Source organism: Sapajus apella, unplaced genomic scaffold, assembly GCF_009761245.1.
Source record: "Sapajus apella isolate SASKATOON/1434 unplaced genomic scaffold, GSC_monkey_1.0 scaffold2, whole genome shotgun sequence".
NCBI classification, from domain to species: Eukaryota; Metazoa; Chordata; class Mammalia; order Primates; family Cebidae; genus Sapajus; species Sapajus apella.
In genome coordinates, this window is record NW_022436942.1 from 13,529,057 (window position 1) to 13,542,928 (window position 13,872).

The window sequence follows — 13,872 nt, forward strand, 5'->3', positions numbered from 1 at the left end:
TAAAGTTCAAAAGGATGGTTTTTTGAGATTCATTTAAAGGCAACATTCAGAAGAAAATGCACTGACACTATCTTCTCTTTTAAAAAGTAAGAACGTATGCAGAGGAACTTGAAAATATCAATTGATGTATTTTTTTTAATTCTCAGTAATTTCTAATACTTTCCAGTCCCCCAGTCACTCTCCTCTGGTTGTAAAAAGCATCATTTGTTGCTCTGTGAGTGTATGGGAAAGAGAATAAGGCAGGGAGGAACAGAGAAAGGAGATGCAAATGTATCCTGAAAGGAACATCATTGCTCAGTTTTAAACAGAGGTAAGTCCATAGCAAAGAAATAATATAAAATCCAAAGAATATTTGATTTGCAAAAGCCAGGATCTTGAAAAAGAAGAGGTTTTTAGGTATTCCTGTATTTGCATTGTAAGCAAATCCTGGCTGATGTAGGGAATAGAGCTTATCATGCCTCAAATCATAGAGTGAAAAGGATTCTGTACGATAAGACTGAAGAAGGGTTTTCCCATCTAATAAAGATCCTTCCTACACAGTGGGGAAGAGTCTGGAGAGGGTTAGAAGGAAAAAATTAAGAAGGTTGGGCCGGGCACGGTGGCTCATGCCTGTAATCCCAACACTTTGGAAGCCGAGACGGGTGGATCACGAGGTCAAGAGATCGAGACCATCCTGGTCAACATGGTGAAACCCCGTCTCTACTAAAAATACAAAAAATTAGCTGGGCATGGTGATGCGTGCCTGTAATCCCAGCTACTCAGGAGGCTGAGGCAGGAGAATTGCCTGAACCCAGGAGGCGGAGGTTGCGGTGAGCCGAGATCACGCCATTGCACTCCAGCCTGGGTAACAAGAGTGAAACTCTGTCTAAAAAAAAAAAAAAAAAAAGGAAGGTTTGGATCTTAGTATGGGTCCCTTATTTCTGCCAACCTTATTTTAAGTTTGAAAGCACAGGGAGGAAGTGATAGGAAACTCCTGGATGTATTTTAAAATCTAAAAGCAGAAGAGGATTGTGTTCCACTTCCAGCTTAGAATTCTGCAAAGAAAAGGCTTTACAGAGTGTCCCTAGGCATACCCAGGGCAGAAGCAATAGCATATATATAGTTGCTATGGTTTGGATATGGTTGGTTTGTCCCACCCAAACTCAGGTTGAAATTTGATTCCCAGTGTGGCAGTATTGGGAGGTGGAGCCTAGTGGGAGGGGTTTGAGTTGTGGAAGCAGATCTCTCATGAATGTCTTGCTGCTGTTTTCATGAGTGAGTTCTTGCTCTAGTGAGACTAAACTACTTCTTGCAGAGTGGATTAGTTCTCGCAAGAGTGAGTTGTTAGAAAGCCAGGATGCGCTTCAGGTTTTCCCTTCTTCACCCATGTCTGCCTCTCCTTTGACTTTCTCTACCATGTTATGAGGCAGCTCAGCCTGCAAAACTGTGAACTAAACAAATCTCTTTTCTTTGTAAACTACCCACTCTCAGGTACTCTTTTGTAACAACACAAAATAAACTCAGACATTGTTATTGCAGCATATTTAGGCAGAGACGACCTAAGATAGCCATGCCTGTGGCAGCTTGACTCCCTGCAATCCCTGTGAATGTAGACTAGATTTTAGAAGTTCTTGTGCGTGAAGGTTCAGTCAGGATGGTTGGAGAAATTGTAAAATTATAGAATATAGTCACAAACCTTCTGTATAGAATACTGCTTTCTATAATTCTCCCAGGAAGACTGGGAGGTTTGCATAGTTTCAGTAAAAGATTTGGCTGAAGGCAACCTAAACCTCTTTACCTTGAGTTAATAGCAGAAAAACAAATAACAAAGGAATGTAGAAGAGTTTATCTAAATAACTTGTTTATTCATATTGTCCTAAAATTATCCTTTAATCATTCGCAGCCTGGATGGCTCTCTCAAGAGGAGGGTAACCAGGTTTATTATGCACAAATATTGTTTTCTTTAGGCCTCAGAACCTGACTTTTAATTATTAACCTCTAGTGGTGTTGACTCAAAGCCTTTGTCATTTAATGTGTGCTGAATAAATGTCAGCAGGACCAGCAAGTTGGGGCCATGGCTGCTAACTCTCTCAGCAGTGTCTGTGAGTGGCCCATGGACCCCTAAGCCTGCTCTTTCACCAGATATCTGTGTTTGAGTGGATTTGTTCATCAGTCACTGGGTCAGGTTCTGCAGGTCAGACCCCAATACTTGTGTACCCATGGAGCAAAGAAGTAGCTATGTACTTATAGAAGGAGGCCAGGCAGTCAGTCTTCATGACAAAGGGTAGAGAACCCCAAGACAAAGACTTAGGACAGTCAAGCTGGGGGCAGATGGTGGATCTGAATAAGTCTAAGTGGATGAAAAATGCCAGTAAGAGAAGAGAGGAACAATAACAAGGGAAAATACTGCGTGTTCCTCCCTTATCCCAACCCCAGAGCTAGTATCATGCCTCACCTGTGATAGAACAGGGGACTAGCTACCACCAGCTAGAATAGCTATGGACCTCGGCATGGCATGTGGCAAAGATAGAAAGGTCTCAGGCAGACCCCTGAGACCACACAGGGCTGTTATGTATAAATTTTTAAAATGTGAAGTCATGACTCGCCTGCAAATGTAAAATGAACACATGCTAGTTTTTTATTCAGCATATTATTTAAGGATGGAACCAATGAGATGTTAAGACCTGTTCAGGGGAGAATTTGAAGATGAGTAACACATAGGCAGTCAAGAATGCTGAAATGATTTTGCTAAACGATGTAAGATTGATTATTATTATTCTATTGGTTCATAAAACATAATATTTAGAGTTACCTTTTCTACTGGGCAGAAATCAATTACGTTTCTATCAGACAAAATTCATTTATGTTGTTATGGATAGCAATCACTTGCATTACTTTCAGTTGCCTGCAAGTTACCTTTTCAGAGTAGTTGTAAAATAGACTACTCAGTAGAAAGTCAAATAGAATTATACATCATGACAAAGATAATGCGCCTACTCTGCTGAAAGAACACCCAGGAATCTCTTTTACCTACTTGCAAGTCTTGGACAATTTTTTCTGACAGTTTTCACCGCTCCTCAGTTAGATCCAGCAGGAGCTCATGGCAGATGGCCTTCCACTGATAACACAAAAGTACACAAGGCTCCACAGATATTAGATGACCTCAAGCAGAAGTAGGGAAAAGAAATGGAGCATGAGTAGAGATGGAGAGGCATTGGGCTCAGAAACTACATTTTGAGCTAGAATTGACTACGTCACTTGGGATTTGTCAGATTAAGTTTCTCACCTTCAGCAGATACATGATTTTTTAGAGTTGCATAACATTCAGTTATATTAGGATAAAGACATACCTCTGGTTTCGTGTTTCCAGGTGGTGATGGTTCTTTTGGCTGTTCCCCACACCCTTGAGTCACATCCTCTCTGAAGAGAAGAGGATTGTGAACTGGTGGGCTCACCCCTCTGGGATCTGTCTGTTTTGCACATACCTTCTGTAGGGGAGGAAAAATATCCTATCTTAGGTTCACAACTAAGACACCTATAACAAATGATGGATTAACAAGAGAAAAGCATACAAATGTATTTAACATAAGCTTTATGGGAACCTCTATAAGGAAATAAAGACCCAGGGAAATGGTAAAACCTGAGTGTGTTTTATAGTAAGTTTGATTAAAAGTGGAGAGTCTGGGCCGGGTGTAGTGGCTCACGCCTGTAATCCCAGCACTCTGGGAGGCCAAGGCAGGTGGATCATGAGGTCAAGAGATTGAGATCATCCTGGTCAACATGGTGAAAGCCCAGCTCTACTAAAAAATACAAAAATTAGCTGGGCGTGGGTGCACGCCCATAGTCCCAGCTACACAGGAGGCTGACACAGGAGAATTGCTTGAACCCAAAAGGTGGAAATTGTAGTGAGCTGAGATTGTGCCACTGCACTCCAGCCTGGCACCTAGTGACAAAGCAAGACTCTGTCTCCAAAAAAAAAAAAAAAAAATGGGGGTGTCTGGAGAAATGTGATAGAGCAAAGGAGTGTGATCTTATAGTAATAAACTGAGGGAGATTTAACAAGGCCCGCTATTTGCTGGGGTCCTGCCCCTTCAGAGATAAAAGGGCTCCTTTTTTCTGGGCATAGGGAGGTAATCTCTGACATGAGGGTATCATGACCTGCTTCAGGGGAAGGGAAGCAAATCCTTCTGGTATATGCTATCTCTCAAATATCTTTAGCTTAAAATATTCAATATGCCATGGTGCCATATTTTGGAGGTAGTGTGCCCTGAAGCTCATCATGCCCCTCAGGCAGGGTAGTGTCACTCTGGAGTGCTCTGTGCCATGGAGAAAGCTGCCTGCCCCTGAGGCAGGGAACTGTGGTTGGATAGATAAGTTAGTCTCATTCAAGAGTAAATTATAAGAGAGCCCCCACTGGGGCTGTACCACTGTGCCGTATCCTCTAATCTAAGACTTATCAATTATGAAAATAATATGGTATTTTCTATAGATCTGACTCTTGTACTTATTTCTCAATTATTTCTGAAGACAAGAAAGACAGAGAAGTATTGGCCTCCTCAAACATCAACAATTAAATTTTTATATAGTCAATTTGGGACTGAGAAACTCAAAGGAAAAGATATTGATACAAGCATTCCAGTATTTACTTGATAACTGAAAGGCAGAAGACCCACAGCAAATAAAAAGCAAAATTATCTATTCTCCTAAATGTCAAAGCCCCCAAAATATTTTTTAATTTTTGTCTTCTCTGGCATTTGATAATTACAACCACCATCTTTTTAGAAAGTCCCTCCTCCTTCAGTTTCTTTGTCATGAAAAAATGAAAGAAATTATGCAAGTTTTTTGATAGAATTAAGTTAGAACACAGGAAAAAAGATGACTAAGAGATGGACTCCATAGATTTTCACCTTCTACAAGATGACTTAGAAAACAGATACATAATAAAAATTTTATAATAAAAAGTGGCTCATAAGAGTGATAAAAGAAGGCTAACTTTGTTATTGCTTTTTAAAGTTTTTTATACTCTATCTTTCTTCTAATGATTTAGTTTTGATATCTTACTATCAAAAACTTTTCCAGAAAAAAATGCACATAATATAAAACTTGGCTTAAAATTATTATGTGTCAATTAAAAATACAGAATAAAGAAATGAAACACTTAGCACAGAAAAAAATGGGAGAAGCATCATGAGAGAAAATTCACTATAATATAAGGTGTAAATGGTATTCTGCACCTTATATTGCAATATACATTGTTCTAGATTCATATCAAATAATGTATTTTAAATGTTTTAAGATACAAGGTAAAAAGTGGTAAGAGGTACAAAAAATTGGTATATCTTCAAATGATACTACAATTTATTAGTTTTAAGCTACTACTGATAAGTATAGCACTTCAAGCTAACCCACAAAATCATAATTAATAAAAACATTTTTTACACTTACATGATGAAAACATAATTATTCTCATATATATGTATTGGTTCAATTATGAAATGTGAAAGGTAAATTATAATATCTTAGGTGATTTTGGGGTTAAATGTATCCTGTTTGCTCTCTTACATGTTTATGAACAAGTATATTTCAAAATATTTATTATTTTTAACTCTCTAGTTTTAGTCAGATTCCTTTCAATGGTTAAGATGCCTCTGTTACCTAAAGTTTTACTTTTCTCTAAACAACATCATTGATCTTGCAGATTACATTTTAGCTAATATAAAATATTTCATTAAAACAAAGGAATACAGCAAAACATTTAAAAAGCTAAAAAGTCCTATTTAATTTTCTATATGATTACTGTGCCCTAGAGTATACTCTGTTGCCAAAACTAATTGCTAAACCCAGGATATCCTCCAATGAGGCCTTATTCTGGAGTTTTGTAAAGGCCTCATGAGGCTTACAATAAGATTTCAATTTCATAAGGTTTTGTCAGGGTAGAGTTGCTACCATAAGCTAGCTAATATTGTTTTTCCCATTGAAAGTACCAGTCAACTCAGGAGGCACTAGAAGGTGAAGCTTGAATTGGTTCACATGAAGCAGATAAAACAGGTTTTAATTTGTCAACATTGTTAAGAGATGAAAAGGGAAGCTCTTTCAAAGCCCAGGAAACAGAATCTCAAGAGATCCTCAGATAGTCAAGAGTTACCATTGAAATTCAAAACCTCTTGCTCCCTTAGCCCTCTTCAGTTATGAGGACAAATGAACTCCATAACAGCCATGGCAAGAATTATGGCAGTAGAAAAAAATGTTTTCTATCTAGACCAAGCTAGACAGCAAATGTGGGAAAAGTGACTCTATCAGAAACAAGTTAGTAGAGGGGGAAGAGCACAATCTTGGGAGAAAGAAAACCCAAACATGTCATCTGAGCAGAGTCACTACTGGCTGTGTGTTCTTGGGCAATTTATTTAACCTCTCAGAGATCCACAGCCTCGTGTGTAAAGTAGTGATTAACCTATCGCATTAGACTCGTGAGGAATAAATAAGATAATGTATGCAAAACCTGGATTACAGCTCCTGCTACTTATTGTCAATATATATCATGTATGTTTTTTTATGTATAATTTATAATAGCCCAAAGAGAAGAAGAAAAATTTCTAACTTGAACAGTTCCTTTATCACAATTCAGCACTCCCAGATGCTGTTTATAAGTATTTGGGAAAAATTATTCTACAAAATGACACATTTGTTCCTTTAGGAATGATCCTCAAGAGAACAATCTTATTCTCCCACAGTTTTATGTAAAACCAGTTATTTCAACTGCCAAATCCTGCTTTCAATCTTCCACATACAATATCTCCACTACGGATATACATAGCAAATAAAGTTTAAAAGATAATCTGGGCCAGGCATGGTGGCTCAGGCTTGTAACCTCAGTGCTTTGGGAGGCCAAGGCAGGGGGATCGCTTGAGACCAAGAGTCTAAGACTAGACTGGGCAACATAACAAGACCGTGTCTCTAGAAAAAAAAATTTAATTAGGTGGGGTGGTGACATGTGCCTGTAGTCCTAGCTACTTGGGAAGCCAAGGCAAGAAGATTGCCTGAGCCCAGGAGTTGGAGGTTATAGTGATCTATGATTGTGCCACTGCACTCTAGACTGAATGACGGAGCAAGATGCTGTCTCAAAAAAAGAAAAAAAAAAATTGTCCAAAGAGCACTAGAAACACACACAATTTACCCACATAGGACAGCTCTAGGGATAAGGTACATTACACATAATTTATCACAGAATCGATGTAGAACCAAAAGCAACACACTACTTATGTATTCTTATCAAGTAAAATGGTCCCTGCCTGATGTGCTAGAAGAAAACAAAAGAAAGGCTTTACATTGCAAGTTAACTCACAAAGAGACAGGAGTCAAGCTCAAATCTGTCTCCTTGTGCTGGCTTCATGGTAGTATTTTTATTAGAAAAGATTTAGGGGATGGATTCTGGGATTAGTGGGTGATTTGGTATAAAAAAACGGGGAAGTCTGGAAAATCCTTGGGCAAGTGCGTTATCTCGTCATGCTAACTCATGGGTTCATGCAATTTGAGAGGATTTAGTATGAAACATGTGATAGGAATTCCAGCTGTGACATCAGCAAGCTTGTTCTGCACAAACTCCAGTTGGCCTTATGGTTAACCAATTGCAATCATTTTTTTTTTTTTTTAATCTCACAAGCAGAGGGAGTTTCAGCATTTTATCAACTTATTTCTTTTCTTATTGCTATCCTGCAAACACAAGGATTTAGTTATTGGTTTCTTTATCTCTTTTTTTTTTTTTTGAGACAGGGTTTCATTCTTGCTACCCAGGCTGGAGTGCAATGGCGCGATCTTGGCTCACCGCAACCTCTGCCTCCTGGGTTCAGGCAATTCTCCTGCCTCAACCTCCTGAGTAGCTGGGATTACAGGCATGCGCCACCATGTCCAGCTAATGTTTTTTGTATTTTTAGTAGAGACGGGGTTTCACCATGTTGACCACGATGGTCTCGATCTCTTGACCTCGTGATCCACCCGCCTCAGCCTCCCAAAGTGCTGGGATTACAGGCTTGAGCCACCACGCCTGGCCGTTTCTTTAACTCTTTATGGCTCCTGCACAAGGCTTAATTTCATTCATTTTCTCAGTAAGAAGAGGGAAGAAAACTGACGGTTTAAGGAGAGAAAATAGGAGATATTGAATAGTAACTATGAAACATACATAAAGTAGTATGATAATATAAACCAAAAAGTAAAATTCTAAGACCTCCTAACCATCTAAATGGACCCCTCCTCTTGGCCCAGGGCATCCCAAAGTTAAACTGAAAAACTTGTTCAGGCTATGATGGAAGGGGAGGGTTGGACACGCCTCACTATACCCTCCTCCCTTTTGGAATTCAGACATTAAATCAACACAGGTCTTAAGTCTGATAAGAAACAATTATAATCTATTATCTCTGAAGCCTGCTAACCAGAGGATTCATCTGAATGATAAAACCTTGGTCTCCATAATCCCTTATTATAACCCAGACATTCCTTTCTATTGATAATAACTCTTTCAACCAATTGCCATTCAGAAAATTTTTAAATCTACCTATGAATTGAAACCTCCCCATCCCACCCACTTCCAGTGGTCCCACCCTTCTAGATCAAATCAATGTACATCTTACATGTATTTGATTGATGTCTTATGTTTCACTAAAATTTATAAAACTAGGCTGTGCCCCAACCGCTATAGCCACATGTTCTCGGGATCTCCCAAGGGCTGTGTCACAAACCATTGGTCACTCATATTTGGCTCAGAATAAATCTCTTCAAATATTTTACAGAGTTTGCTCTTTTCATCAACAATAGCTAAACACAAACCTTTTACTTTGGGCTTCCTTGCCTTTAGGAGAGTAGGTTAAACTTGATTTGATTCTCTAACTTCTTCATTTGACTTAGTCCAGTGGTGGTCCCCAAGCATTCCAGATTCCAGTTACCTTTACTCAGTAATCCTCAAACTGTGTCCCTGTGTAAGAGTTAAAGAAAGAAGAAAGAAACACAAAAAGTGGCTCAACAGTCAAAAACAAGTTTATTTTAGAGAATAAATATGAGAGGGGCTTCTGGTTGATTTCTGGCATTCTCTCTTACAGACTAAGAGTATTTATTGGTTTTAGGGTAAGAAAACTTATCACAGACTTGGAATGTTTCTGTACAGGGGAGAATTCTATTGCAGGGTTGGACTGTCTCTGGTCAGAGGGGAGGTTACCTTGGGGCTGACATGTCTCTGGTTGGGGAGGGGTCTGGAATGTTTCTGGTCAGAGATGTCATTTGTGGTTTACGGTCATGCTGGCCTTAGCCTGATGCCCTTTGGATTTAGGCAGTTTTTGTTCAAGGTGAACTTTAAAATGGCAGTGCTTGTCCAAGATGGTGGTGCTCCTGCTTTTTCACCTTGTCCTGTGACATGTTCATCACCATTCCATGTGGAAAGTAAAAGAATGGGGGGTTCCATGGTGACATAACCTTGGAAAAATTGATGAACAAGGTTAAGTAAGTTTCTTTTCTGAAATTTCTCAGGTCCTTTTTAGGCATAAACCACCAGGAGAGGGTGGAATGCATACAAACACTTCTCCAACGTACTTAACCATGAAACTGTTCTTATTGCACATATGTAAAGTGGAAATATGTTGCTTTAATTGAAAGGGAAAATGTTCATGGTAAAACAGCAGGTAATATGGAGGATTTACATACCTGAAAAAAAGAAAATGTTTTGAACACTGATAAAATGACAGAAATTTAAACAACCATTTATATAATCCTTGCAGTAACTGCATTGTTTTATCACCAAGATTTTACGGATGAAGAATTTGAAACTCAAAGATGAAAACAAAGTCTTACAGCTAGTAAGTGAAGGAAGTAGCTGCTTTCCATGAATTGAAGTACTTCTCAAATACCTGGAATTACAAAATGAGAGAAAAGAAGACTGGTAAATGAAAGAGAATGATTATTCCAGGATATGTATGTACAGCTTCCCTACTTTTTCCATTATTTCAGCCCTAAAATATGTTAACTGAAATCTACAAAGAGAGTAAGAGGGAAAGGTAAGTCTTAATAATATAAAAACTAGAGAGAAAATATGAATTGCTCTATGAAAAAGCACAAGATGCCACATAAAATATTGTCTGTGGTGTTTTCTTTTTCATATTTTAAGACCACAATTATTTTACTCTCCATGGGGTAACTAATAACAGGTCCAGTGACACACATGAATAGTGAGTCTGTATTGTAATGGACCTGCTTTTCTTTGCATGTAGAACCAGTTAGATTAAGTCAGAGTCATGTTTAAAACTATAATAGGGTTAAAAAAGGGACTGGTTCTACAATCTGCAGTGAACACTTTTTTCCTGCTTTCTAGGCCTCATGATAGATGGATGATTGGTAAATAGATAATAATAGATGATAGATAGAATGCCCAGATGCATACATATACACATACACCTATATATTAATCATATATACATTTGATATATATGGGTAATTGGTACTGTTGTCAGTGAACAATAATATCTTCCAAGTGTATCCACCAATGTAACTTGAGAAGCTATTTTTATAAATTGGATATAGTTTCATGATTGGATCAGATTGTCTGATACAGATGATTTTTCTGAGAAGCTACCACTCCATCTCCTGGAATAAGAACCTCCAAAGAAATTTTGGTGGACCTGTATTATAGATTTCCTCTCCTGAAAAAAACCAAAAAGCTCAAGTCACAAAATTACTAGGCTGTGGCCAACAGATCACTTTTGCAATACCTACACACTAAGTTCAGTTAACATTCTTTCTCATCAGAAGCACTAACAATGTAATTTGTGACTTAAAGGAAGGTCACCTCTCTGAGTGAGTGACTATTACCTAATTGCTTGAAGGATTTTTCCAGACAGGTGTCCTGGAAACCTTTTACATATTATCCACCATCCTTGAACACTTTTAGTCTTTTGCCTCCTGGATATCTTAGAGAAAACGAATCAACACAACACAGCTTTCAGTTTTTGAGCATTTTCCCCAAACAAAACAGTGTCTTACTTGATCTTCCCAATGACCTCATAAACAGGAAAGGCAAGTCCTTTCATTACCATTTTTAAGACACACAGGCCCAGGATTATATAGCCACAGGAAGCAGGACTCCAGATTTCAAGTCCAGCATCTTAACGTGACAACCTTGGTAACTCTGCATGAATGAACTGGATAGTAAAGTGAAATTATTACTGAGAACTTACAACGAATAAAACCTTTTGCATTTTGTGCTTACATTTCACAGAGGGTGATATTTTTCTGAGACAATCAAACTTACACCACCGCGGCAATACAGAAACATTCTGACCAACAAAGTCATGCTCCTGACTCTGCATAGTATATAACTGCATAAAGTGCTTCCTTTCTTCCTTCTTTGTAAACTAGCCTGAAAACAGCTCCCCCTTGCCGTCCTTCGAGGCATGTCTCACCAAAGTTAACACCGAGCTGAGGGAGATAGGATTTCTGCCTTCCTCCGGCCCTGCAGAGGGGCTCTAGCTGTTCAGAGTAAGGAATTCGTAGGTAAGTGGTGGTTTCTCCTCCTTCTGAGGGCCTCTTTTCTCTCTTGACATTTGCTCTTTCTCACTCCTGAACGCAGGAGCCTGGCGGGTTTTTTGTGCCTCGCCCTGGACAGCACTGCTTCGGTGACCCCTGTCCGGCAGCTGCTATTTGTCCACCCAAAAAGATGTCCCCACGGCTCAGTAGTAACCAGATGGTCCCCAGGGACTACTACTGCCAAATTTCCGCTATCCACGCTATGGGAATCAGGCTTTTCCCGCAGAAAACGCCAGGAATCTAGAGAAAACTTCCTAAGTCCCTAGGCCCCAAGGAGACACTCCTCCCCACCCCCCGCCCGCTGTGAATACCAGCACAGCAGCCCCTGGGGCTGCAATGTGATGAGTGTGTTCTTCCTGTCGCAAACACAAGGTAACAAACAGCATGCATCAAAGACTTTACTACTAAGAGATAGCCCTTTAGGACGCACCGCTCTTCCTCTGCAGATGGGGAGTGGGGAGGAGCGAGCGGGGAGAAATGTTTGTCCCGGGAAAATTTGCCTCGGGAATAAAATTTGCCAGACTAGCTGCACCAGGATGAGCTCGGTGAGGAGGAAGAAACCCGCACTGGAGGAGGTGAGGTCGAGTGCCAGGTTCAGGTGCAAGAGCTCGCGCACCGGTGCGTGGACTGGAGATTTCCAGGCCCTGCGCTTAGCCTGTTCAAGTCAAATGCATGGTTAAGGAGGCTGGTGAGGGAAGCTTCAGGAAACGTCCGTGAGCCCAGAAAAGGCATGACACGTCCAAGATTTGGAAGTCAAGAGCGGGAAGGCGCCACGATCCCGCCTACTGTGCGGAGGAATCAGCAAGTCTCCCAGCTCCACCCCCGCAGCAGTGATGCAAAGAGGACAAACACCGACGTGGGGAGAGGAAAAAAAATAAAAACTCCAAGGAGCGGGGAGTAGGCAACCAGCAGTCTTCCGCCACTAGAGCGAGAGGGAGCTAATCCTGAGGAAACAAGCACCGCATAAATACTTGAGCTGGGAACCCAGTGCTTCCAGAAGTTCGGAGCGCCCCTTCCCGACTTCGCTAAAGTTGAAAAAAGGCAGAGCGGGGAGAGGGGCCGGCTCACCCCGCTGAGAGTTGCTCGCTAGGCAGGCGGGACGCAGCTCCGGGAGACGCCCGCGGGAGGGTTCGCAGAGCTCGGCTAGCCGCTAGCGCGCAGAGGAGGCGAGGACGGTGCGCTCGGGGCAGGGAGCCCAAGTCCTGAGAGGGGGGGAGGGAGCGACCCACGAGAGCTGGGGCTCCGAGGAAGGCGAGTAGGCGCTGCCTAGACAGCATGAGTTTCTCCACCGGCCCAGAGGCGGGCCACTCGGGCAACTCCAGCCCGTGGTGGCCTCTGGTCACCGATGGTGCCAACGCGAGCCAGGAGACCGAACCCTCTGGAGAAGGTAACGGCCCGCCAAAGGACTTGCGCAACGAGGAGCTAGCCAAACTGGAGATCGCCGTGCTGGCGGTGACCTTCGCGGTGGCCGTGCTGGGCAACAGCAGCGTGCTGCTGGCGCTGCACCGGACGCCACGCAAGACGTCCCGCATGCACCTCTTCATCCGACACCTCAGCCTGGCCGACCTGGCCGTCGCCTTCTTCCAGGTGCTGCCGCAGATGTGCTGGGACATCACCTACCGCTTCCGCGGCCCCGACTGGCTGTGCCGCGTGGTGAAGCACCTGCAGGTGTTCGGCATGTTTGCGTCTGCCTACATGCTGGTCGTCATGACTGCAGACCGCTACATCGCCGTGTGCCACCCGCTCAAGACTCTACAACAGCCCGCGCGCCGCTCCCGCCTCATGATAGCGGCCGCCTGGGTGCTGAGCTTCGTGCTGAGCACGCCACAGTACTTCGTCTTCTCCATGATCGAGGTGAACAATGTCACCAAGGCCCGCGACTGCTGGGCCACCTTCATCCAGCCCTGGGGTCCCCGTGCCTACGTGACCTGGATGACGGGCGGCATCTTCGTGGCGCCCGTGGTCATCTTGGGTACCTGCTACGGCTTCATCTGCTACAACATCTGGCGCAACGTCCGCGGGAAGACCGCGTCGCGCCAGAGCAAGGGCGCAGAGCAAGCAGGTGGTGCCTTCCAAAAGGGGTTCCTGCTTGCGCCCTGTGTCAGCAGCGTGAAGTCCATTTCCCGCGCCAAGATCCGCACGGTGAAGATGACTTTTGTGATCGTGACAGCTTACATCGTCTGCTGGGCACCTTTTTTCATCATCCAGATGTGGTCTGTCTGGGATGCCAAGTCCATCTGGACCGGTAAGTGCGGGGAAAACATAGGAAAGTGCAGGGATAGGCGTGTGTGTGTGTGTGTGTGTGTGTGTGTGTGTGTGTGTGTGTGTGTG

The 13,872-nt window shown here is 42.2% G+C and overlaps 1 protein-coding gene and 1 long non-coding RNA gene across 2 annotated transcripts in view; one reads left to right on the top strand and one right to left on the bottom strand.

Annotated features, from left to right (window-relative positions):
- Positions 1–7,308: 7,308 nt before the first annotated feature.
- Positions 7,309–10,355, bottom strand: LOC116558648. Its single transcript, XR_004272118.1, has 3 exons — positions 9,814–10,355; positions 8,800–8,944; positions 7,309–7,689 (listed from the first exon to the last, which is right to left on the bottom strand). It is a non-coding gene; the product is annotated as an uncharacterized LOC116558648 (long non-coding RNA).
- Positions 10,356–12,090: 1,735 nt separating this feature from the next.
- AVPR1A (arginine vasopressin receptor 1A) overlaps positions 12,091–13,872 on the top strand; it is an 8,851-nt gene continuing 7,069 nt past the window's right edge. Inside the window, exon 1 of the mRNA XM_032288640.1 lies at positions 12,091–13,786. Coding sequence (XP_032144531.1) covers positions 12,817–13,786 — 970 coding nt within the window. The 5' untranslated portion in view covers positions 12,091–12,816. The remainder of the gene's footprint in view (positions 13,787–13,872) is intronic.